We start from the raw sequence: 27,062 nt of genomic DNA, 5'->3' as shown, positions 1-27,062 counted from the left end.
CTTAATCTAGTTTCTAAAATAAGTCTTAGGGTCAGTATTGCCTCACGTGTTCCCATATTTCTACGGAATCCAAACTGATCTTCCCCAAGGTCGGCTTCTACCAGTTTCTCCATTCGTCTGTAAAGAATTCGCGTTAGTATTTTGCAGCCGTGACTTATTAAACTGATAGTTCAGTAATTTTCACATCTGTCAACACCTGCTTTCTTTGGGATTGGAATTATTATATTCTTCTTGAAGTCTGAGGGTATTTCGCCTGTCTCATACATCTTGCTCACCAGATGGTAGAGTTTTGCCAGGACTGGCTATCCCAAGGCTGTCAGTAGTTCTAATGGAATGTTGTCTACTCCCGGGGCCTTGTTTCGACTCAGGTCTCTCAGTGCTCTGTCAAACTCTTCACGCAGTATCATATCTCCTATTTCATCTTCATCTACATCCTCTTCCATTTCCATAATACTGTCCTCAAGTACATCGCCCTTGTATAGACCCTCTATATACTCCTTCCACCTTTCTTCTTTCCCTTCCCTGCTTAGAACTGGGTTTCCATCTGAGCTCTTGATATTCATGCAAGTGGTTCTCCTTTCTCCAAAGGTCTCTTTAATTTTCCTGTAGGCAGTATCTATCTTACCTCTAGAGAGATAAGCCTCTACATCCTTACATTTGTCCTCTAGCCATCCCTGCTTAGCCATTTTGCACTTCCTGTCGATCTCATTTTTGAGAAGTTTGTATTCCTTTTTGCCTGCTTCATTTACTGCATTTTTATATTTTCTCCTTTCGTCAATTAAATTCAATATTTCTTCTGTCACTCAAGGATTACTATTAGCCCTCGTCTTTTTACCTACTTGTTCCTCTGCTGCCTTCACTACTTCATCCCTCAAAGCTACCATTCTTCCTCTACTGTATTTCTTTCCCCCATTCTTGTCAATTGTTCCCTTATGCTCTCCCTGAAACTCTGTACAACCTCTGGTTTAGTCAGTTTATCCATGTCCCATCTCCTTAAATTCCCACCTTTTTGCAGTTTCTTCAGTTTTAATCTACAGTTCATAACCAATAGACTGTGGTCAGAGTCCACAACTGCCCCTGGAAATGTCTTACAATTTAAAACCTGGTTCCTAAATCTCTGTCTTACCATTATATAATCTATCTGAAACCTGTCAGTATCTCCAGGGTTCTTCCACATATAATACCTTCTTTTATGATTCTTGAACCAAGTGTTAGCTATGATTAGGTTATGCTCTGTGCAAAATTCTATCAGACGGCTTCCTCTTTCATTTCTTAGCCCCAATCCATATTCACCTACTATGTTTCCTTCTCTCCCTTTTCCTACTACCGAATTCCAGTCACCCATGACTATTAAATTTTCGTCTCCCTTCACTATCTATTTCTTTTATTTCATCATACATTTCTTCAATTTCTTCGTCATCTGCAGAGCTAGTTGGCATATAGACTTGTACTATTGTCGAAGGTGTGGGCTTCGTGTCTATCTTGGCCACAACAATGCGTTCGCTGTGCTGTTTGTAGTAGCTTACCCGCGTTCCTATTGTTTTATTCATTATTAAACCTACTCCTGCATTACCCCTATTTGATTTTGTATTTATAACCCTGTAGTCACCTGACCAGAAGTCTTGTTCCTCCTGCCACCGAACTTCACTAATTCCCACTATATCTAATTTTAACCTATCCCTTTCCCTTTTTAAATTTTCTAACCTACCTGCCCGATTAAGGGATCTGACATTCCACGCTCCGATCCGTAGAACGCCAGTTTTCTTTCTCCTGATAGCGACGTCCTCCTGAGTAGTCACCGCCCAGAGATCCGAATGAGGGACTATTTTACCTCCGGAATATTTTACCCAAGAGGACGCCATCATCATTTATCCATGCAGTAAAGCTGCATGCCCTCGGGAAAAATTACGGCCGTAGTTTCCCCTTGCTTTCAGCCGTTTGCAGTACCAGCACAGCAAGGCCGTTTTGGTTAGTGTTACAAGGCCAGATCAGTCAACCATCCAGACTGTCGCCCCTGCAACTACTGAAAAGGCTGCTGCCCCTCTTCAGGAACCATACGTTTGTCTGGCCTCTCAAAAGATACCCCTCCGTTGTGGTTGCACCTACGGTACGGCTATCTGTATCGCTGAGGCACGCAAGCCTCCCCACCAACAGCAAGGTCTATGGTTCATTGGGGGGGGGGGGGGGGGGGGGCTGGATAATACACAAACATAAAATGAAAAGGAATAAAAATATCATAAGAAGAGACAGGAAAATCACTAAATATCTAGTTATTGCATCCCAAAATCAGCTCTTTATAAGCAGTAAAAACATTCCTCCTTTGGCCATAACACTGATATTTGACAAGTTGACAATTCTGGAATTTTCACACACTGTGCAATAAACAAGAGAAGCACAGAAGGGCAAATAAACACTATTGTTCACAAATAAATTATAGGCTGGCCAACAAAAATGAAAGCCCACTGAATTTTCCAATGTCTTTTCCTTATTCAGAAGCAACTCACTAAAGTTTGCATTCCCCCCCCCCCCCCCCCCCCCCTTTTACCAATGGATGGCCCACCTTACAGTTACCACTTTCTGATAAACAGATGCCTCTTTTTAATAAAAAAATTTCTCTCCTAATAAACAAAAAGTTTACCTCCTACAGAATATTACATTATAAGCTGGCTTTTCGTAGGTGCAAAATAGAGATGATACCTGCGTGTATGTTTAGTTATGTAGAAAATCCAGAAAAGTTGCTGTTACACACAATGAGATTAGCACTGGTGTCTAGTCTACAGGTTTCCAAGAAACAAATTCACATATTCTTCTTCATGTAACACTTTTTGCAGATAGTCCCCCTCCCAGCAATACATAAAATTTCACTGCAAAATACTAACAGATTAAGAATTTTATATTATAAAAACAAGAACAACAACACAGTCAACAATAACAAGACTGTATTTACAAATTAAGTGGAACTCCACACTTTGATCATATTATATCACACACAACACATGTTATCTTGGGCTTAGTTTCCTTTGATCATAAATGAAGTGGCACAGACAATAATAAAAATTTTGTTTTTCTGATGTCTTGACATTTTATGTGCATCAGGTTTTAAGGTATTTGACAGAACAGTAACTACATATTAATTAACCTCAATCATTGTCAGTATCATCATCATAGTCATCCTCATCTTCCCCATCATCATCATCATCATCATCATCTTCATTGTTGTCCAAATAGTGGTCACCATGCACCACATCAGATGTGTAAATATTTGACAGCAAGTCTCGCATTGCATCTAACAATGTTGTTACACTGATGCGAAGTTCTACCCCAGCTGCAGCTGCTCCTCCTGCCCCTGCATCGGCATCTGCTTCAGCTGCTTCATTTTCCCTGGAAAAGTATGAAAATCAAACAAGACTGTTTTTAAAACTGTAGTATACATAGTGTATACAATGCCAACAAAACTTTTCATTGGTATAGAATGAAAATAATATTTATATTTAATGTCTATTTAGAAATGCTTGGGTGTACTGTGTTTGTTAGTATTAGCTTCTTGAACTTTCAACTTCAGAAAATGTGCCTTTTTTTTAAAAAGGTTCCTTTCACTCTGACCCAAGGAGGTCAAGATCTTAACAGCATGGAATGATGGATAGAGTGAAAAAAAAGGGGCCAGAATATTGTGAGGAGAATAGCAATGGATGCAAATGCCTGGCTGAGTTCTATATGTACATCTATCCATCTCACAGATTAAATCAAACAAAAGAAAGTTCACGATGGAATAACAACAATATTGTGAACAGAATAGTGAGCTATTCACCACAAAGAAGAGGTATCGAGTTGCAGAGAAAAATCGATGCTGCTTCTATGTGGTGAGCAGAAATCTATTCTTTTCATAATATTGTCATGTCACAGGTTAGTAAGATGACGTGAAATGTCAATGTAAGTTGATTCAGGTCTGAGATTGAGCTCTGTATGTAGTAGCATCTGCAAACTGTTTCATACCTTTTGCCTGTGGGGTACACAGTCCCTCCAAACTAAGTTGACACATGAATAACAACATCAACGAATGGTGTTTTGCTATTCTAAAGGATATGGTGATGGTTCCAAAGCAGAAATCTATAGGATCAAACAATAATGCAATCCAAACTTTGGATTAAATTTTGAATTAAAAAAGCAGGAATCACAAATAAAGGCACATACCGAGGAAAAAAAATTGCTAAGTCGAGTTGTTATTATGCATCCAGAAAGATGACAAGCATTCTATTAGTATCGTCAATAAAGATGGTCTTAAGGATTGTCTCTCAGTATCTGCTAAACAATGATGTAAAGTTGGAATCTCCTTCTGCTGATGAAGCAGTGATAAGAATTATACACACAGACCAACACCTGATAACCTGGTATCATACATGAAGTATTGTAAATAAACAATGGAAAATCTGGGATGAAATAACAAAAGTATGCACACATACAAGTGTGTATGCACGCATGTAAATACATCTCGCACAGAACAAATATAACACCCAAATAATAATCGATTTTCATTGTGATAGTGGAACTACGTATCTTCATCCTTAATATTGGTGTAGATTGTTTCTTTCATGGGTACATCCATACACCCCCAATCATTTCACCAAACCATATACAATGACAAACTTCAATATGCTGTAGTGTTTTAAACCAAAGCAGTACAAAACAAAACATTGGTACAGATACGTAGTTGATATAATTTTTGTAACAGATGAATCAATTCTCTTATTTAAAAAATTCATAAGGACGAACACTTTCCACCCACAAATGCAGTTCATCACTGAAACACAAATAGGTGAAAAACTCAGTTTCTTAGATTACACCATACATGAGTTCACAATTTATAGCATACCTACAATCACCAGTGCCATCATTCATAACCTGTCCAATCAGCCTATAACTCATAAAGCAGATGGTTTCAGATATTTACTACAAAGGCTAAACAAAACACCTATGAACAGACATGATTTCACAGAAGAACTGAACAAAATAAAACAACCTGCACAGGTGAATGGGTATGGTTCATAGATAGCAGATAAAATAATCAACAAAATGCAAAAACAGGCAACACAGTCATAAAAAGAATCACACGCATTGATAAACACAACTCACAACAAATTGCATAACAAAATTACACACAGGGTGGGTAATATATTAGAGAGACGAGGACTGAACATAGCATACAGAATCAACAATACAATACAGAACAGACTTGGAAGAAATACCACCAACACTGACAAATACAGCTAGCCTGGTATATATCAACTACCTTGCAACTGCTATCAATCTCTTTGTATGGGACAAACCAGAAATTTTAGAAGCAGCTATACATGATATCTCAGAGCACTGAATAGTAATAGCTCACATTCAACATTTGCAGATCAATCAAAGGCACAGTGAAAACAGAAACTGATTTAAAAATTCTTACAACTAGTAACAGCTTATATAAAAAATTAACAATAGAAGAAAACTCATCTCCAAAAATCAATAGCCCCAGAAAGAAAGTACTAAACCAAAACCCCGCCCCAAAACAGCACATAATCACCATCTAAAATTAAATTCCCTCTCCCCATACTTCACACCACTTACCACTTTACCTGCCTATCCATAACTCACTCCCCCCCCCCCCCCCCCCCATCCGCTCTCTCTCTCTCTCTCTCTCTCTCTCTCTCTCTCTCTCTCTCTCTCTCTCTCTCTCTCTCTCTCTTGCGCGCGCTGCGCGCGCGCGCGCGCGCGCACGCACGCACGCACGCACACACACACACACACACACACACACGTGTGCGCGCGGCCACCAAACATCACAAACCTCAAAAACACTTCAAATCTGCGCGCCACATCGCAAACAAACATGCCACACAACAAATGAATACCACTCAACCATAACAACACATAATGGCAGTAGAAACTTTGCACTTTGTCAACAAATCTTGGAAAATGCACATGTACAAACAGCAGCACAAGAAATAAGTGCGTTACCTTGACACACACAAAGTAAGAGAAATTTTTAAGTAATACGCCAAATAACCTGATATATAGTGATGCCAAATAACCTTATATAAAGTAACTTTCACTCCTAACTGCATAATAAACAGAGAATAAAGAACATTTTGCTGTTTGCAGATGACAAGCTGCAAATTGTATAGCAGATCTAAAGTTACCAGCATATACAACTAATAGTTGCAAGTGAGAAATGTAAAAAAATGTATACATCCACTTATTTTTAAATTTACTGTAAAACTAAAACTTTTAGACAAATTGTAAATGAATGAGATGGAATGCCTCAACTCACTGATACATGTCTCAGTTCTGTATTGTTGCAAACTTGTGCAAAATATTTGACAATAACCACTCGTTTTACAAATGTAAATATTCTGTACCAAAAGTTTCTTTAGAAGATTAAAGTGTAACAACAATTTTACAGAAACAAAAACACTGAAAACAGCACAGCACAAAAAGTACTGAAACTTGTTAGGATGGAACCAGACCACAAAATGGTGTTGTGTATTACAGAATTCCTGTCCAATTTCTCTAAGGAAGCATGGAAAAGAAGACCTGTCACATTCACAAGATGATCCCCAATAAACTATTAAATAACAGAAGCAACTCTTCAAATATGTGCATGTATTATTCCACCTCATACAATGTAGAAAGATCCAGTAACTGTATTCAATAATAATTTGACTATTACATCAAGCAATACAGACTGCTGTTGCGCCAGAGTAGACTAACTCCTCTTCCATTGCCTTCATGACATAGTACACTCTCACAGTGCGTGCTATTGCATGGAACATTGTGTTTCTCCAATGCCAAACTAGAGGGTGCTGCAAAGTGTGATTGAAATGCAAGTATCATGCTGTCTTGCAGAAATGTTGCATCCATCTGCACTTGATTACATGCATGGGCAATATGTAACCTCCACACAACATACGAGTCCAAACTCACTAAACCAACTAATGAGAATTACTTGCATGTTTAGTGACCATCATTTGATGCTACTGTGCAACATATCACTTTGCCAAAGTGGTATGTTATACTACATGTCATAATTACAACAGGAACTGATGGCAGTGCTTGATTCTCATTTTGTTTGATTACTGTGAAGATTTGAAAATGAACCAATCTTCAGACTTACTTTATATCCAAAGGGTACATTTCCAGACATGGGTTCCTTATCAAAACTTTATCTATTGAGTTCCCTCTACAACTCCCAGAAGCACGTAAGTGATTCTATTAGTGTTCAGTACTTCAGAATATACAGGGCTATTCGTAAGTATCTCAGGGTTTCAGAAGACAGTTGTGTGACAACTGCAAGACATATAGAAAATAGATATATATGAGTGGATAGAGCTTCTCTCAAAGTTTTAAAGTCAAATTACAGTTGTTCCATATATGGGCACCATTTGTGATGTGCAATCATCATTATGGTAGTTGGACACTTACCGTAAATATCCCAAGAGATCATGGTCGATATCAGTGACCCCATTAATTATCCTTGCTTATATCACCTTCAAATTAAGTGGTGGTAGAAACAGGAACACGTTATCTTTGATATGGCACCATTAGGAGATATCTCATGCAGTGGAGTTGGTGGCCACTGAAGGAGAAAGAGCCATGACGGGAAGCACATCCACTTAAACAATAAGAGAGTATGTCCTTGAGGTAATCATAAATGTCACCACTTGTGATGCTTCTCTGAGAGTTAGGAATGGTTAACAAGTCAGGCGAAAATAAATAGCTGCTTTTGTCACATTTTCAGTGGAAATTTTTTTAGATTTTAACCAAAGTGTGGTGAGGCACTGTATTGTTGCACAATTAAGTCTCCACCTCCTTGCTATAATTGCGGCACAAGCATTGCTGCAACATGCTGAGGTACACAAGACCAGTCACAGTTTTCTTCACAAAGAAAAATAGTCTACAAAATATGAAGAGGACATGGCACAAAAGACATTCATTTCAGGTGAATCACGAAGGTGTTCCACAATCTTATGGGGTTGTTCTGTGCCCAAACACACGTTATGAAGACACTTTTCCAGGCACTTTAAAATGTGGCTTTGTCACTGAAAACCAACTTCATGCAAAACTGTCTTCCCTCAGTAGCCACTACAAGTCACTGCAAAATTCAGAACGCAGCTCATTATACTGAGTAGTCAGCGCACACAACAACTGCAGCTAGAATGGTATTACACACAGACCTATGGATAGAATGCATCAGACAGCTGGCCACTTTATCAACAATTCTACGACTGCTTGTTTCATAAATTTCTTTGAGCTCCTGACAAATGATTCCCAAACATCCTTTGCTGACGGTCCCGGAGAGCCTGTTTTTTCTTTCATGCCAAGTAAGCAGCCAGTCTCATGGAATATGCTATTTTGTCTGTTGAAGCTTTTAACTGTTATCTGGTACAAAACTGTAGTTTAATCATCACAGTTGCTTCACATTTAGTGAATTCAAGAACACAAAACGTTCGAACTGCTCCACTGTACACAATGATCTGTGACACTTTCCACGAATTCTGCAACTACATCGCAGTGTGTATTATGAACTGAAACTTTTAAGAGATGCTTTATCCACAGATATGTGTCATTTTTATGTATGCTGCTTAGTTTTTGCACACTCATCTTCTGAAACTCTGAAAGTATTTATGAATAACCCTGTACTCTGTTAATATCTGTGATTATTTTTTAATTTTGGTTTAATCAGATGCTTATGTACTTCTATGTGATACATAAAATAAAGGAGAGGAAAGGAAAGGCAACCACTAAGGTGACTGATGTGTGGCACATAAAAACTCGCAACAGAAAACATATTTACAATATCTTTTGAGCTCTTTATCTTCCTCTAGCAAAAGTACACAGATTCACATTTCTATGCACAACACACAAGTCAGCTATAGCCTATAGGTGAATGGTTGCCTTTCCATCCAGGAATATACATTTTTTCTGTGTCATATGAAAATCGCACAAATTAAATAAAGTGCAATTTCACATTTATGTTCCTAGAATTGACATTTTTATTGATGCTTTCAAATTTGCTGTGGACACAATATTGATTTGGTTGCTTTTACTTTCAAATAATTAAAAATTGGACACCATATTATAGTGTGACAGAATTCTTGATCACACTGCTCTCTTTGCCACCTGAGTGACATAATAATTTTTCTTTTTAAAACATAATTAAGGAGTTTCTACCCATTATGATTTGTGATATCATTTTAAAAAAAATGTTTTTTTTTTATGTTTCATATAAAATGAGTGTGATTTGGATCATATTCTTCACTGGGGCAGACCATCGCTGCACCATTCAGAGCCACACATTTAACCGACGGCAAGTGATCGCGAGAAGATACCACTGTTGTTTTCATTTCCTGCGATAATCAGTAATGTAATTGTGCTTTATAATGAAAAGAGATTACATGTAAAGCTGTACAAATTTCTCTCAAGTAATATTCAGTCTTCATGTTATATCAGGCACCAAAAGGTTGTCCATCTGACAACTTATGGAAGACAGCAGCAAAACATCTATGAAATATTTAAATTATTTTACAGTAAAGTGTGAAACTTAATATTTTATTAGTGGAATGTGAATAAACTACAATGTCTAAATATTTTGGTTTGACAGATTTTTCATGTTTTATTGGAACTTTGAAAGATTGATGAATGAAATGAAATGTTTTATACAGTCATGAAAGATAAAGCAATTAAAGATTATACACTGATTTGCTATTAATATGGTGAAAAATACCATATAAGCGAATTACACATTTTCGAAATATTAAAAGTATGGGTAATGGAAAACATGATATGATGAACAAATAGACTACATCTAAATGATGGAGACTAATTTAATGGGACTAAGTTGAATAGTACATCAAGAATAGAGGAAATGAAAAATTACACTCTCGTTGACACAATAGCAATGAGAAAGTAAATAAATAAACTTCTCTGTTTAGTGCTATGGCAACAAAAACATACAGCTAATCCAAAACAGTTAACCTACATCATCACACAAATTATAATAAAATCTGCACACTAACAATTACTTTTCCCAGCACAAACCTATGACAAAGACAATAATTACAATACAACTATAAATTTATGCATGCAGCTGCTTGAAAAACAAACACTATTAGGTCAACTAGAATACTAGAATCAAGAAATACATTTCATCGAGAGAGAATCTGTCACATCAGTGGAGGAGAAAACTAAGGGACGTAGAGCTATATCTGACTGTCTTCTGCAGCTGATGGCTGTCAACTGAGATACTGCTCTTGGTTATGAACAATAGCATGAAATTTCTTTTTAACATTGCAATATTAATACATGAGAGTGGCAATACATTACACTACAGCTGTCAGGGTCTTTTGGTATAAGATGTCATGAGCAATTATTCTGATGAGATATTTAACGACAGAATCTGTGCAGTATATGGTGGCCAAGTTTCGTCCAAAGTGCTGGACAAGTTCATTTGTTTGTTCGGAAGGGAGGCCGACACAGATTGCCCACTTTTGGCTGATCAGGAATGTGCTGTGATTACAGAATTGTGGTGCAAGCCATGCAGTCTTTCTCTAACAATTTTACAGAAACTATCTGGTAAAAAAAATTTCATTTTTGCATTAATTATAGCTTTATATGTCAACTTCATGCTGATGTGCCCTTCATTTTGTTAATGTTCATAATTACTGTGATATTTGTATTTGAATAATACACTGTGTGAAATTCGACAAAGTTTGCAATGAAAAACAGGGGTCACTATGATTTGCATTTGGTACATATTACATAATACGTTGCTGCATATGAAATTTAATTAACATATGGCAGTTTCCTTCGGCTTGGGTGGAGGTCTCTTTCTGTTACCAGTGTCAAGAAAATTGATTCCATGTAGCAGACTCATTTGTGACTGTGCACACCAATGATAAAGCCAAAATGAAATAACCACAACATTCCTCATATTTCATAAACAGTTTGAGGTATCAAAACGAGTTTTAGCAAATGATAGCACACCAAGAGGAGAGCATTTTGTTGTGTGGTTATTAAGCAAAACTTCATTAGATACCATGTTATTCCACTAACTCTACTTTTTCAATGAAATACTGTAATTTTTAAGGGCCACTGACAGCTTGTGAAATGAGAAATGACATGGGTTTTGGAACAAAATAAGTGAAGACATTACACATTTATTTTTGTACTGAATACAGTTTTTTCATATGCTATCAACATTACTTTTCCTTAGTTCCTATCTTAATAAACATAATACACCACTTTTTCAGAATTCTCTTGCAGTTGCATCTGCACAACATGTTAATGTGGCGACTTCCACGTGAACTCTACTATGTTTTGGCAAAAGAAGCAAATTTTAACAGGGCAACAAGAGATAACAAAATTCACCACTTGTCATGCTTCTCTGAGAGTTAGGAATGGTTAACAAGTCAGGCGAAAATAAATAGCTGCTTTTGTCACATTTTCAGTGGAAATTATTTTAGATTTTAACCAAACCAGAGGTGACAGAAGATCTTTTTGAATGGTCACCACGCAAGTGTGGGCATGAAGGGCCTTCACTTAATATTTACAAAAAATACAAATATAGGCTTTATTTTAGAATGGCACTTTCCCTCCATTGCTTGGCATTTCCCCTACAGCACCTGCCTATTACCCCCTCCACTACCACTCTCCCCAAGCGAGCCCTGCTGACTGCTCCTACCGACCATGTTATTCTGCAAGCATTCTAGTAGGAAAATAGTGTGTTGAAAGAAGTGTTACATGCTATTTATGCTAACAAGGCCAACATAATAATTAATATTTTTTTTCAAACACCACTACGTTGAGAGCGCCCAGAGAGAAAATGACAAACTCCAAAAGCAAGAGATTTCAGATATAAATCAAACCAGAGACATTACTAGATTCAAATTAATATAAGCTACTTACAATTCTCTGACTGAAAGAGTGTGAGGAACTTAGCATAGCAAGCAAAAATAACATCTAAATTAAATGTAATTAATAAGTTTTGTATTTCAACAACTTTAGTGGAGGGTCTTGAACTGGCAATGTTAGTATCAAAATTCAGTCACCAAAAAATAAATATTAGCAACATGAACTGATGTCGAGTGTACAATGCCCACATTCATATGTACACAATCACGTAACTTCCATACTAAGACTGTTCATCAGGACACTGACTTGGGCTGCATATGTAAATTTCAAGGTACTACATATGTAATATCACACAGGAACATTTACGTAATAAGCCGTGGGAAGCCAATGTAGCATCAGCCAATGGGGATACCAAGCTGTGCACAGCCACCCCCTCCCTCCCCAGAAATAGACAAAATGTGATACTAAACCTGCTGTAAATGCAGAACAAGAGTATGTCCACTAAACTTACATCCAGTATCTGAGCATTTACTGCTTGACCCTCCCTTAGATTTTCCCATTTACCATTTCTTGTGTTTAAGTATCTACGATTTCTGAAATTGAGGCAGAAATACATATGGCATCTGCTGATCTTGGTATTTTTAACTCCGATAGCTATGAGTAAGCATCCAATGATTCAAGGAGGAATGACAACATAACACTAGTTTTAGATAGTGCTGATTCCAGACGGATTCAATGAAGGGTATGCCTTCTTAGCTGAATGGTAATGTGCTTGCCTCCCAAGCAGCAGGCCCAGGTTCAATTCTGGCCGGGTTGGAGTTTTTCTCTGCTCGTGCACTGGGTGTTCTGTTGTCCTCATTGTCATTTCATCCTCATCACTGGCATGCAAGTCGCCCAATGTGGCATCGACTGCAATAAGACACACATTCGGTGGCCGAACTTCCCCAGATGGGGCCTCCCGGACAGCAATGTCACATGCTCATTCCATTTCAATGAAGAATCCCAAGAAAATTTAATTAATGAAGCAAGGCAGGAGTTTACAAAATCCCCATTTGAATTATGCTTGGACATTATTGGTTAGTACGATATCTTCACCACTAAAGGATTAATAGACATGATGGAAAAAATGAAATGAGAGCTGTGCATTTCTTGATTAATGATGTTATAGAGATGCTCACCAACTTCATTGCTCATCTGGAGCAACTTACTGTTAAAAGTTGCAAGTCCATATTTTGAGAAAAGTCTAGCAACCAATCTATTGCATTTGGTACACAGCAAAAGAGGAAAGAAAATCAATCATGCTGGTGTTTACAGGTCCATCCAAAATTTTGCAAGACAAGGTTTCAGGCAATCATGGAAAACCTAACTTAGGGCTATTATGAAAAACCTAAATCCGAACAGCACACGGAACTTTCTAACCTGAACCTCAATGCAGAGTGGTGATAACAGCACCATCTCTCACTGTGATAAAATTCTGGACATGAATAGAGTCAGTTTTGTACATACACGCACGGACTTTTTACAGGCTTGATGAGGCTAAATATATTTTATTTTCACTCTACCACTTAGGTGATTATACTCTTTCTGTACATGGACTACAGAAAGAACAAAGCTGGAGAAAATGGTTTAAAATTAAAATTTAAAACAGATAATCACATCATGACAGTAAATTATTGGTTCAAGTGTGACTTCTAATTCTCTGGACAACACTCTTTAAAATTTCTTTAATTGTTATAGTATTAGGGTTACCCAGAATGTAATGCACACCATTCTCCCCTCCCCCCCCCCTCCCCCCCACCAACCATCAGCTATGAATGCAAAACGTTACATATATATTATTTGAAGTCTTCTGAGCGAGTGCACCAAGTTTCTGTCACTTCTGACAGATAGCATAGCTGCAGGACAGTTTCAAAATGGCGTTTCTAGATGATGTATGTTACAGGCAAAATGCAGTCATAGCATTTCTCACTGCAGAGAAACAAACTGCGGGGAATATTCACAAACACTTGTGCAAAGTCTATGGAGCATCTGCTGTCGACAGAGGTACAGTTAGTTGCTGGGCACTGAAGGTGAGGTCATCAGAAGGCGGTTTGGTTGAGCTCCTCGATTTGCAGTGGTCGGGGAGACCATCCACGGCTGTCAGACCTGACATGTTGCAGCAAACTGATGTTTGTGAGGACAGCAGCATTACAACTTGGCAGTTGGTGCTCCATCTGCTAATCCGCAAAGGAAGTTCACACATTGAAGCACCGGCTCCACCACCAGGACAAGTATTGGTACGGACAATGCATACATGCCCTTATTTCGCACTGGAGGAAGGCCATAGAACGGGATGGAGATTATGTAGAAAAATAGGGCATGTAGATAAAACACCATTCTTTGGTGTGTTTAATTCTCATTATGTTCATTAAAGAATTGTTGAAAAAAAAAAATTCTGTGCATTTCTTTCTGGGCAACCCTAATAAATGCACTGTAACATATACTAGTAACTAGCTTGTTCTTGAAAGTACCAAGTGAAAAAAAGGTATTTATATTAACCTATGTATACAGTGTTTTACAAACAGAAAAAAACAGCATCATGTTCTGTTATCTTACTGTTTTCTAAATATAATGGTGCAAATTTGGACAAATGTTCACTCACACACGTTCTGCAACAACAGCTGCTGCAGCTGGTTGGTTTAAGTTGAAGTTTGGCATCAAAGAGCGAAAAAACATTGAAAATGCGTTTGAACGTTCATATGCAGATCTCAAACGCTGTGGCCTTGAGTAGATATCAATGGAGTCTAGTGGTGGAAACGGATCAAAGCTCAGGACTGGACCTTGAACATCCTACAAAACAGAAATTAACACATTGTACCATTAAAAACAACTGAGGTAGTCTTATATATGCTAACATTACCAGTTTAGCATTGTTATACGATCTCTACTGCTGCAACATTTACTTTATGTATTTTATCAAAACTTAATTATGAGGTACATGATAATAAAATTACAGATTTTATTTTACTGTCAATGATAATCACAAACAAGGGTAGGGCAAAGGGGGGGAGGGCGGGTGGAAGGGGGTTGGGGCGGGGGGAGGGCAGGGGGAAGGGGTGGGGAGGGGAGGGGAAGGGGAGAGAGAAGGGAAGGGGGAGGGGAAGGGGGAGGGGGAGAGAAGGGAAGGGGGAGGGGAGAGAGAAGGGAAGGGGGAGGGGAGAGAGAAGGGAAGGGGGAGGGGAGAGAGAAGGGAAGGGGGAGGGGAGAGAGAAGGGAAGGGGGAGGGGAGATAGAAGGGAAGGGGGAGGGGAGATAGAAGGGGAAGGGGAGGGGAGAGAGAAGGGAAGGGGGAGGGGAGAGAGAAGGGAAGGGGGAGGGGAGATAGAAGGGGAGGGGGAGGGGAGGGAGAAAGGGAGGGGGAGGGAGAAGGGAAGGGCGAGGGGAGGGAGAAGGGAAGGGCGAGGGGAGGGAGAAGGGAAGGGCGAGGGGAGGGAGAAGGGAAGGGCGAGGGGAGGGAGAAGGGAAGGGCGAGGGGAGGGAGAAGGGAAGGGCGAGGGGTGGGAGAAGGGAAGGGCGAGGGGAGGGAGAAGGGGCCGGTGGGAGGGGGAAGGGCGAGGGGAGTGGGAAGGGCGAGGGGAGTGGGAAGGGCAAGGGGAGTGGGAAGGGCGAGGGGAGTGGAAGGGCGAGGGGAGTGGGAAGGGCGAGGGGAGTGGGAAGGGCGAGGGGAGTGGGAAGGGCGAGGGGAAAGCAAAGCGGAGGGGGAAAGCAAATGGGAGGGGGAAAGCAAAGGGGAGGGGGAAAGGAAAGGGGTGGGAAGGGGAGGGGGAAAGGGGAGGCTGAGGGGAGGGAGTAGGGGGGGTGAAAGGAAAGGGGATGGGAGGAGGAAAGGAAAGGAAAGGAAAGGAAAGGAAAGGAAAGGAAAGGAAAGGAAAGGAAAGGAAAGGAAAGGAAAGGAAAGGAAAGGAAAGGAAAGGAAAGGTGAAAGGTGGCCGCGGACCCCCTAGAAAGAGCCGGCGGATCCCTAAGGGGTCCGCGGACCACAGGTTGGGAAGCCCTAGTGTAGGATACTGTAGAAGGCTGCCTAAGAGTGCTGGGGGATTGACGTGGGGATGGAGAAAGATGTGAGGGGGACCGGGGGCTGGAGGCGGGTGCGAGGGGACCGGGACCGGGGGCGGAGGCGGGTGCGAGGGGACCGGGACCGGGGGCGGAGGCGGGTGCGAGGGGACCGGGACCGGGGGCGGAGACGGGTGCGAGGGGACCGGGACCGGGGGCGGAGACGGGTGCGAGGGGACCGGGACCGGGGGCGGAGACGGGTGCGAGGGGACCGGGACCGGGACCGGGGGCGGAGACGGGTGCGAGGGGACCGGGACCGGGACCGGGGGCGGAGACGGGTGCGAGGGGACCGGGACCGGGGGGCGGAGACGGGTGCGAGGGGACCGGGACCGGGACCGGGGGGCGGAGACGGGTGCGAGGGGACCGGGACCGGGGGCGGAGACGGGTGCGAGGGGACCGGGACCGGGGGCGGAGACGGGTGCGAGGGGACCGGGACCGGGGGCGGAGACGGGTGCGAGGGGACCGGGACCGGGGGTGGAGACGGGTGCGAGGGGACCGGGACCGGGGGTGGAGACGGGTGCGAGGGGACCGGGACCGGGGGTGGAGACGGGTGCGAGGGGACCGGGACCGGGGGTGGAGACGGGTGCGAGGGGACCGGGACCGGGGGTGGAGACGGGTGCGAGGGGACCGGGACCGGGGGTGGAGACGGGTGCGAGGGGAGGGCGTGCGGTGAATGGCATGAATTAGGCCTGCCCTTCTCTGAGCCCCGGGTCCATGCCCTGTGCCCCCCCACCCTTCTCTAGGTCCTCCCTACTCCTACGAACCTTCTCCGGGCATCCGTCCCTGCCAATTGGAGTAATACCACACAAAAATTTAAAGGAATTGAATAAGATGTATCTAGAAGCTAAATGCATACTTAGAATACATTAGTACTTTGAAAACTGGGTGTAAGATGTAGATATAATGCTGTGTATCTTCGTATATCATTTTCTAAATTTTTCCATTGCTTTGTTTTGATTCTCTTATGTTACTTTATATATTAAATTCTACACTACTCCCAAGCAGATAGAAAACTGGCTTCTAGAATACATTGACAACCTAAATCCAAGACATAAAGATGATCCAATTATGGAAGAAACAATAAATGTCAAAACTAGAATTGCTTCATCATGCAGGTGGGGCGGGCTACCTAAGGACAAGGATGTAATGCAGGTTCAAAAAGTGAGGGTACACTGAAGGACAAGGCAAGTCAGAAACTATCAGTGTATCGATGTTAATATTATAACATACGCGATTTTCAAATCTGAGAATTTTGATGTCACAGGGAGCACAATTGTCATATTAGAAGATATGTGTACTTGAATATGGGACCAGAAGTATAAGTGCGAATGAAACACAGGAATGCTGATAAGGAAAATGTGAAAACATTAACTGATAATTCTCATCCGTATTGGAATGTAGGACCTTGACTGCCATAAAATGTAGTATGTTGAAAGTATTTTACCACTGCCTGGGCTACAGCTTCTGGGGCAATGCTTAGAGCAGCATTGCTCTATATGGCCAATGCAGTGCCTTCATTAGTTTTCTCATTGATCTTTCTTGTTGACACCCCATGCCTTTGCTGATGTGAAACATTTAAAAAATTGTAAAATTCTTACCATGAGGTTTTTTATCATCTCCCTCTCTCTCTGATAATGCACTGAGCTTTTACTCCAGCAATACAAAATGCAACAAGAGTGTCAGCAAACACACTATGGTCAATATTTAGTTCTGCCCACCTATCTAGATGGTTTAAACCTTTCAGAACCTTTGGCTACAAACGTGTAAATTAACTTTTACTGTGTCTTAGCCGCAACAGAAGTATTTTTCCCAAAGGAAACCTGAGCAGCACATTTATGAATGTTCAAACTTTTCATCATGTGAAGTGCTGCCAACTGTTGGGCATTCTGATGAAAATATCACTAAGTCAATGTAGCAGTGTGCAGAGGCTCATGACCACCAGAATGTATGAGTGATGTTGGTTCACTATCATCCAGTGTACAATTGAATAATGTTATTTTGCATGGTAATTATTGAATGATCATTTTACTATTTATTACATAGAGAGCATTTTCTCATTAGTTATTTTAGTCTGTAAAATGAAGCCAAGTGTACAAAGTATGTTTTGAAAACAGGTACATATTTTTGTATAAACCTTGCAACTAGAATCATTAAAAAATCACCTAAGAACATTACCACATAAATAAAAATTCTCCTTCCTCTAGAAAAAAAATCATGTCTGAAAGGGTTAAAAGATAACTTTTGGATAGAGAGATCGGTAGCCCTGTACATGACAGTTACATGCTCTACCATGTCCTAGATGTTAGAAGGACGCTGTAAAGTGTCCAGATTGCTTTGTCTAACATTCATTTAGGTGGTTAGTGGCAGGTGGATAAAAATTTGAATATGGCAACGAGAATGCAAGTCCTCCTCCACAGCTCAAAGGACAATATCAGCTAGCATGCAAAAGCAAAGTGCCAGGTCAATGGCTGTGAAGGATCTGTTTGCAAAGCTGAACTATGTCATTTTCCTGGTAGCGGAGAGGTGATATCATTCGACAAGAGAAACCTCACCACTATTTTACCCTTGAGAAAAGTATGTAGAGCCTCACTGCATGTGATGTATATTGAAATCTCTAAGGAGGAAAGGTATTCGGAGTTCACTTACGGGATCCTGAAGAGGCTAAATGGTTGGGTGTTCATGTGATAGGTGACAGGACACACGCAGTTATTTTTAATGCTACTGCTTGAAGTTATATGGTGAAAGTAACAGGTACACAATGGTATACACCATAGATAAATATTACCACTCTGCCAATGGCCCATCCTTCATGCAAATGCTATAACCTTTAAACACAGGTTTATATGAAGGTTTGACATGCGTGTCTTTTATGTATAGGCATGAAGATGTCTCTTGTGTAGAAAACTTTGCTTCTTCCACATGTGTTCTTCAACACTTCACATTCTGTTGGAGTATAGAAGCAATTTATAAGGGGTGGAGGGTGACACGTTGGACAGCAAGTGGAGAAGTAGGATGACGACCTGATTTATCAGCATATATGGTCAGTTAGATGTATTGTCAGTTAATAATTACCTTCTCCTATCTGATGATTTCATGTTAGGTTTCTTTGGATTTCAACTGTTTTGGGTGTGGAGTTTGCTCTCTGTTGCTAGAATGTAGGCTGTTTGTATAAGGTTGAAATGCTTTGTGCATCTAGCTTTGTGGCTGAAGATTGTCCCTGCAGCTCGGTAGCGACCTATGTAGGGAATGCTTTAGTAATACCTGCAGATGTAGTAGCACAGGCACTCTTGCACATACACACAGTTGTGGTCAATATCTACAACCCAGAATGAGATTTTCACTCTGCAGCGGAGTGTGTGCTGATATGAAACTTCCTGGCAGATTAAAACTGTGTGCTGTACCGAGACTCAAACTCGGGACCTTTGCCTTTCGTGGGCAAGTGCTCTACCAACTGAGCTACCCAAGCACGACTCACGCCCCGTCCTCACAGCCTTACTTCTGCCAGTACTTCTGCAAGGTTCGCAGGAGAGCTCCTGTTAAGTTTGGAATGTAGGAGATGAGGTACTGGCAGATGAGGTAAGGCTGTGAGGACGGGGCGTGAGTCGTGTTTGGGTAGCTCAGTTGGTAGAGCACTTGTCCGTGTAAGACAAAGGTCCCGAGTTCGAGTCTCGGTCTGGCACACAGTTTTAATCTCCCAGGAAGTTTCAATATCTATAACCTTTGTTTGTATGGCAGAACTGACATTATCTACAGCTTTTCTCAGAATAGCAGCAAACAGAGTTAAGAAAATAGAGGGATTTGAGATTTTCTAATGTACAGAACTATAGATACCTGGCCACTTGGTTCGACAACCACAACTTAAGGCTGGATATAAAACAATAATTATTAATGCATTCAAAAATTAGTGCAGTAAGAAACACATTTTGACCTCACTATTTTTAGCAGAACTATTTTGAAAAAGCTCTTCAGTCCAGCACGAAATACTGAGGCTACAAATGAAAGAAGAATCGAGAACTGTCAGAAATGATGCACAACATAACACTGTCCACTAAATAAAGGCACGACGACTTCAATGGGCAACAGGTGATCCTCATACTTTTAACATTTTAGGGCCAAAGTTGTGAGAGTGTGGAGGCCCAAGGGAACATTTTCACTTGGCAAGTAATGGGTGGATGAAGTTATAAGGAACACACATAAGCTTCAGGTCAAAGGTAACTGAAGAGAGAAAGCACAATATTGCAGATAATAAAGGCAACCTGTGAGCTTGACAAATCATCTGTAAGGCAGAATAACACTGAAGTAAGTTCATTGCAATAGTTAAGTGGCACACTCACTGAACAACATTACATTTTAAAATAATGTAATCAATACCTTAGTTAATCAAATACTTTCCTGAAATACAAATAAATATTCTCTTGACCTCAATGTGTAAGTATGTGACTTGCATCCTAATGGCCCTGCTTTGTAAAAAGAAAAAATCTGAGAACAGAGATGCCTTCCAGTCACTGAAATTGAAACTGCTACAACTTATAAAAATTATGGAGCCTGTAAATAAAAAGTACCTTTCTCTTGCAGCAAGAAAAATGCTGTTTTTATTTACAAAACAAAAATTTCTGTGCTTGCTGAGGAGGATGTCCAAGCAAACAAACTTGTTATTCATAAAAATTAATATCACAAAATATATCATGTTCAAAAATCTTTAAAATGTCATGCAACTAGGTAATAAAACTTCATGCATATGCTTCCAACATTCACTCTGTGATTGTCAGTCACTTGAACTGTCAAACAATCTTAAAAGCATCACTATAATTGAAAACAATCACTGTGGGGTCCCGGACTTAATATGTGAGCATGAAGATAGCTCACAACTCACTAAACAGGGAAAGTGCTTGACACACCCAAGCAATTGCCACTCCTCCCCCCACCCCCCACCCCCTCCGGACACAAACACAGACTTTGTAGTTAAAAACTATAGACATTATATTATTTCCAAAATTACTTACAGATGGCAGTGCTCCTGAAACATCTTTGAGATCTGACAGCACAATGTGACGAAGCACATTCCTTGGTGTTTTCATATATCTCTTTTTTCTGTTCTCACCACTGTCCAGAACAAATGCATCTTTACTGTCAACACGGTCCAGCACAATATTTACATTCTTCTCTAGCCACGCAATCACTTTAAGATCTTTCCATTCATGATATGTTCTTGAGACATACAACTGAACCAATTGTTGCAGTGGCTGAGTTTGACTGTAAAATTCAATAATAAGTTCATGTAATATTTACTCTCAAAGTTTATTAACTATACAATGGACTATTACATGTGTTTTTCATGGCTACATGACAGCACTCACAATGAGGTGTGACAGTTCTGCAAGTGTGTATACAAAAAGCTGCATGCAAATTAGGAGAAAAGAGAATGCAGACTATGTCTTTCATATTCATGGAATGCAGCTAATCTCGCTTATCCTTACTTTAATACAATCTCAATATGTATGATGTATTTGGAAAGGGGGCAGGAGGAAACAAGGGAGGGTGTAACAGTTATAGCAGAGATCACACGGTCAAAGTGGTGTCTTGAGTTTAAACTAAGCCGTCATGTTCCAATGTAGCACCATCCTTATCACTATAACACAAAATAAAATGTTAGAAACAGAGGAACAATGACTGAATCATACCAAAACCTTTCAAATTCACTGCTGTAGCCTCATCAGTTACATAAACTATCCCCCGTTTAGCACACAGTAGTGAATCATTGCCAACCTAAAAGCAGCAACACGGCAAGCAGTGCCTCTGATCTTAACTTTGGCCTGAAACATATTTAGTAGTTTGTCAGTGTGCCAACATACACACAGAGTCTCACCAGAAGGGCACTAACGAGAACTTATGTGAGGATGTCAGCCTTAGTAACAATATCATTTGATACTGTTCAGATCACTGAAAAAATTTGCAACACTATTTTATAACACACCACTGGAGAGTAGTGCCATTAGACAGTTTCAGAGGAAATGGTAAGTGCCCAGAAATAAACAAGTGGATAATGGCAATCTAAATACAAATCCAAAAGGACAAAACTGAGAGGAATCATCAACAGTGCATGAACGAAACGCACACAGCAAACCAAGAGGAATAACCAGAAACAAGCATGTCATTGCGTACAAATAGTAACACTGGTGACCTGAAAGTTTCAGATACATAAACACAATTTTTCAAGGAATGCATGCTCACTTTCCTTTTTGTCTATGCTGTCACAGGATCTTGCCAACTCACCAACTCACTTAGTGTCCATGTCACCAATAGTGTGGCTGTGAAATCAAAAAACTATGAATGGACAACACTAGTGTGTTCATCTAGACATCTCTGCCCAAATCTGGGCCGATTGCCGATACTTAATTACCTACACCCCCCCCCCCCCCACTTCTCCAACAGGCATAAAGGGTTATGCTTTATCCACTAGGGCAATGGGGAGCATTGTGCGAGTAGTTCTGCCAGTGGCTTCAACAGCTTCTGAATTTCCTGAGTTTCCATCCCTGCGGTGTCCTGCACAGTTGCTGCCTGGTCCATTTGAGACTGCAGTTACTGCTGAAGCACTTAAACTATCGGTGACTACAAAGCTGGAAGAAACTCCATGGGTTGCCAGCTCTTTGCCAGTTCAGTCATCATCAGCTCCTGCTGCTGCTGCTGCTGCAGGTAATTGTGGCGTGTGAACATGTTGTAACAGCACTATGACTGTGTCCCGAGTGTGCACTGAGGAGTACCGGCAGGCTGCAAGGATGGCCTTAAAATGTGGTCGCCAATAGAGGCAGGACTGGAAGCCTGCTGCACCAGCTTGAGGACTGGGGATACCTCCTGGGTTATGTCTCATTTGCAACTGGTTTCAGTGAGGGATCAGATGCTCCCGCCCAGCTGCAACGAGGAACATTTGGTGCATCTAGTGAAGTCTGGGAGACAAGGCAGCTCCATCCTAGTAGCTGGGTGTGTAATAGAAGCTTGGGGTTCACGAGATGGGGCACAACAAATTCAGGAACACATGTGGCCTGTGCTATGCGCTACCTCAGCAGCGCTTCGTCCGTTGACTGGGGTGGACTGGTAGGTGGCAAGAAGCACTGTCAAAGTCTCGTCAGTGAGCATCAATGCCAGTACCTTCCTCATTTGTGACTTTGAAGTTTTGACCATTCACTCCATTTTGGAGTTTAAAACTGGGTGGAAAGGGGTGGTGGTCAGGTGCTAGGTGCCATTGCATTTGCAGAACACTCCAACTTTCATCAAAACAAACTGAGGTTGTCAGATACTAAGGCATTGGGGATGGGGAGTCCCTCTACTGTAAAAAGTGAAACAAGCACTCAAAACGTAGTGCGTGCAGTCAGAGAAGAGACATTCACCACCATCAACCACACAACACCCTGAAAAGAGGGGGCAAAGTTGATATGCACCTTCTCCCAAGAGTGCTCAGGCTTGAGCCATGGGTACAGACTTTCTGCTCAGGAGGCTTGGTTGTGAGCTCAAGCCTGACACATACACACTGCATGCTCCACTGCATTGCCTACTCTGGTCTGTAAATGTGGCACCAAGATAAAGCTTTCATCCTCGACATCTTCCATCGGGTAGTATGTGGCAACTGAAAGACATGGTCACACATTGTACGTGGGACAATGACAACATTTAGCATCCTCTGTAGATAACACCAGTGCTCCCTGAACAATATTAAACCTATGTTTCATAGCCAAATAATTGAGCAATGCAGGATGTGATCCTTTTGGGAAACTCCATGGCCAACCACTCTGAACCACTGACACGACTCTATGCAGGAGGGGGGTCCTCTAAGTAATCACTATTTCATGAGCAGTGATTGGAAAATCTTGCAAGGTGTGATGCATTATCTCATATAGTGTGAAACACACTGCTTCCAGATGATCAAACTCGATGTCAGGCACAATAATGCATTAGTGTTTGCATGCCGAGCAATAGGCCACAAATAAATTTAGTAATGGCAATTGCTCAAGAACAAAGCCCAACGTTGAGAAACACTGTGCCCTTCTGTCTGGAAGGTTAGAATATGAACTAAAAAGAGAAATGAGGTGGTGTTTGTAATCTACAAGTAACTCGAACTTATTAGCATATATTAAAGTTCTCTGCTGTCGGCATAATCCTCTTAGCGATTGACGTGTGCCCCAGATACTGCACAGAGGGTGCAAAAATACTTGCACTTATGTAGGTTACAATGGAGTCCATTCCCTGGCAGCCACTGAAATAGTGTTTGTAAGCTTTGCACGTGCTCTTCCCTAGTACCATCAGTCAACCACATGACATTCAAATAATTTATGCACTTCCGAATATTGTGAGTTCGCTGCTCTGTGTACATTCAGGAAATTCCTGGTGCTGAGATGACCTCAAAAGGCAACTTCCTGTACTGATACATTCCAAAAGGTATATTTAGTACTAAGATTTTCTGCATGTCTGTAGCTAGATATAACTGCAAGTATGCATCCTTCAAATCAATCTTTGAAAAACACTGCCACCCTGATGACTTTGCTAAAAGTTCCTGTGCCCAAGGGGTAAGATAGATGTCAATCTAACTTTGCTTGTTAAGTGTGGCCTTAAAGTGGCTGCAAATTCTGATGGACCCATTTGCTTTCTTCAGATGAGCATGAGGAGGGGGGGGGGGGAGAGAGGGAGAGGGAGAGGGAGAGGGAGAGGGAGGGAGGGGGAGAGAGAGAGAGAGAGAGAGAGAGAGAGAGAGAGAGAGAGAGAGAGAGAGAGAGAGAGACCCAATGACTGACAGAGATGGGCATAATGACCCCAATTCCTGTAATCTCACTATATCACACATTGCGATAGGAAGTGACTGTGCATGACAAAATTTAGCCACAGCGGACTGTTTGAGTGAAGTATGTGCTTCAAACTCATTGGCTCAGGGCCATCATTGATTGGAACTGCTCATAATTCTCTAATAACAATTCCAAACACCTCTAATAACAATTCTAAACACTGGAATGGTACCTAGCTGAATACAAAGTTCACCTCATCCAATACTTGGAAACAAATGCAATGAATGCAGGTACGCCAAAAGTTTTTACAGCCACCAGTGAACATACAACCATCAAAGTGATTTGTCTTTCCGCTTTCTTATATTTTTGCCCATACAGTCTTTTACCCCACAAAGGGATCCTCTATCAGCTATATGAGATAACCTGCCACTGCAGTGGCTGCGAAACACCAACTCTGCAACCCATGTCTCAGTGAGGGAGTGGCTCCTTCTCTTGACCAATTCACTTCTCTTCATTAATTTCTCTGTTGCCGCTGTTTCACATCCCAAATCCAGATATCTGCAGCATCAGTGTCTGCCAAATGTTGTGAGGATGCTCCAACAACAATGTCACCACCACCTACTGGTTGGAACTTCGACAGTATTAGTGAGGTGAATTAACTTTCTATTTTTGTGGCTTCTTCTGTTTTTGGACACAGCAATGATCTGGAGACTTTATGTGCTTAGAAACCTGCAGGTGTGATTTGTGAAACCTGAAGGACCTGCGGATGTCCCAGTTTAAGCAAAATTATAGGGAGCACTATTTATGGCCAGTCATATGACAGCAATGTAACCTGGCACATCACATATTTTGTTGCATGCAGTTAGTGTCAGTAACATGTAGTATTTGCCAACATTATTGGCATGAGGCACATGACTATATGGAATCTGTAATAGTTATCTTTCATTTTTTTGTGTTCTTTAGATGTATTGTATTCCTGATTGATAGAGGTTGCACAAATACCAAGATAACAAACATGAGCAATAACGACTGAGGAAGTGATTGAATTTTGGTGAAACAAGTAGCTGAATTGAAGGAAAGTAACACTGCTTTGCAAAAGCAAAATGGATACCCAGACAGACAGCAAAGTAGGTCGACAGGGTGAACTAGCTGGAGCAGTAGAAACAAAATTTTCATTTAGCATACTTACTCCTTCATTAAATTTGGCTGCAGCTAGTCTAGTTACCCTTTCTTTGAGTAAAGCAACTGAGGATGAGTCAGCATTTATTGATAACTTGGAAACTAATGCAAGGCTGCGGGAGTGGTTGGATGAAATATGTTCAGACACAGCCAAATTATTATAATTTATGGGTGAGGCAAAGATATACTTAATGTACCATGAAGGGTTGAAAAGACACACGCATTTCAGCAACTCATAACTGGCAGCACTCAGCACTACTGTAAATAGAACAGTACCAGAGTCTTTAGTGGACAGCTTAATGGAATATCCCAGAAGTACAATGAATTGGTGTAAGCATTCTTGGATAGGATGAGGAAGATAAGTGCAAAAAGTTGTGAGTTGACACAGTATGAGGAGGTAGAAAAAATTATCCTCCAAGAGGCAGTGTACAGAATATGTTAAGTGTGTTTTTTGAGGGTACCTCCATCCAATATGTCGAGTAGAGTGTGGATGGAGAATCCGAAGGATTAGGCTGCTGCCATTAAGGTTGTTAGGCAGCCAGAGGAGGTGCATATAGCAACATAAGTATAGGATAAGGGAAGTGTTTTTTTCCTTGGAGGTAAAATATTGCACGTGTGGATGTGAGGCCCGTATTTGGAGGCAATGCCTCTGGAGCGTGAAGTGGTAGGACACCACGCACGGCATTGTATGAATAACAAGTAGGGCAGTAGAAGGTCGTTAAACATCAACATGTTTTCCACAACTGCCAAATGACATTCCCAATTAAATTCAATGCTACGAAGATATTTGCACATTGAGAATACAGCTTAGTCGGCATGGTGAACAGTATGAACAGGAATTTTAGTGGACACACGGCTAATGAGTCATTAGTGAGTCTTGAACCCTTTGGTAGGAAGAGACTGAATTCCTCACCGTGTTATAGATTACATGGAATAGGTGACAATGAAGTGGCATCACTGGGGGTCAATGTTGCACAGTTTTTGTATTGGAGCAAGGAACTGTCAAGAGCACACGGATTTGTTGCTATATATTGGCGAGGGGTACTGTGCAATAAGGGCTGGGATCATGTTATAGCAAGAACAAACATGATTTATGAACATAGTACTTTACAGAGCCAGTTTAAGGTGCAA

General features: G+C 41.1%; 1 protein-coding gene across 2 annotated transcripts in view; it reads right to left on the bottom strand.

Moving 5' to 3' along the window:
• Nucleotides 1-2,922: 2,922 nt before the first annotated feature.
• Nucleotides 2,923-27,062, bottom strand: part of LOC124794989 (transcription factor 25) — a 139,321-nt gene continuing 115,181 nt past the window's right edge. For both annotated transcript variants that reach the window (XM_047258735.1, XM_047258736.1), the window contains exons 8-10: nt 20,985-21,234; nt 14,531-14,718; nt 2,923-3,381 (exon numbers count right to left, since the gene is read on the bottom strand). In XM_047258735.1, coding sequence (XP_047114691.1) covers nt 3,141-3,381; nt 14,531-14,718; nt 20,985-21,234 — 679 coding nt within the window. In that variant the 3' untranslated portion in view covers nt 2,923-3,140. The remainder of the gene's footprint in view (nt 3,382-14,530; nt 14,719-20,984; nt 21,235-27,062) is intronic.

This window comes from Schistocerca piceifrons, chromosome 4, assembly GCF_021461385.2.
Source record: "Schistocerca piceifrons isolate TAMUIC-IGC-003096 chromosome 4, iqSchPice1.1, whole genome shotgun sequence".
Taxonomy (NCBI): domain Eukaryota; kingdom Metazoa; phylum Arthropoda; class Insecta; order Orthoptera; family Acrididae; genus Schistocerca; species Schistocerca piceifrons.
The sequence above is the reverse complement of the archived record's forward strand: the minus strand, read 5'-3'. Positions and strand labels throughout refer to the sequence as shown.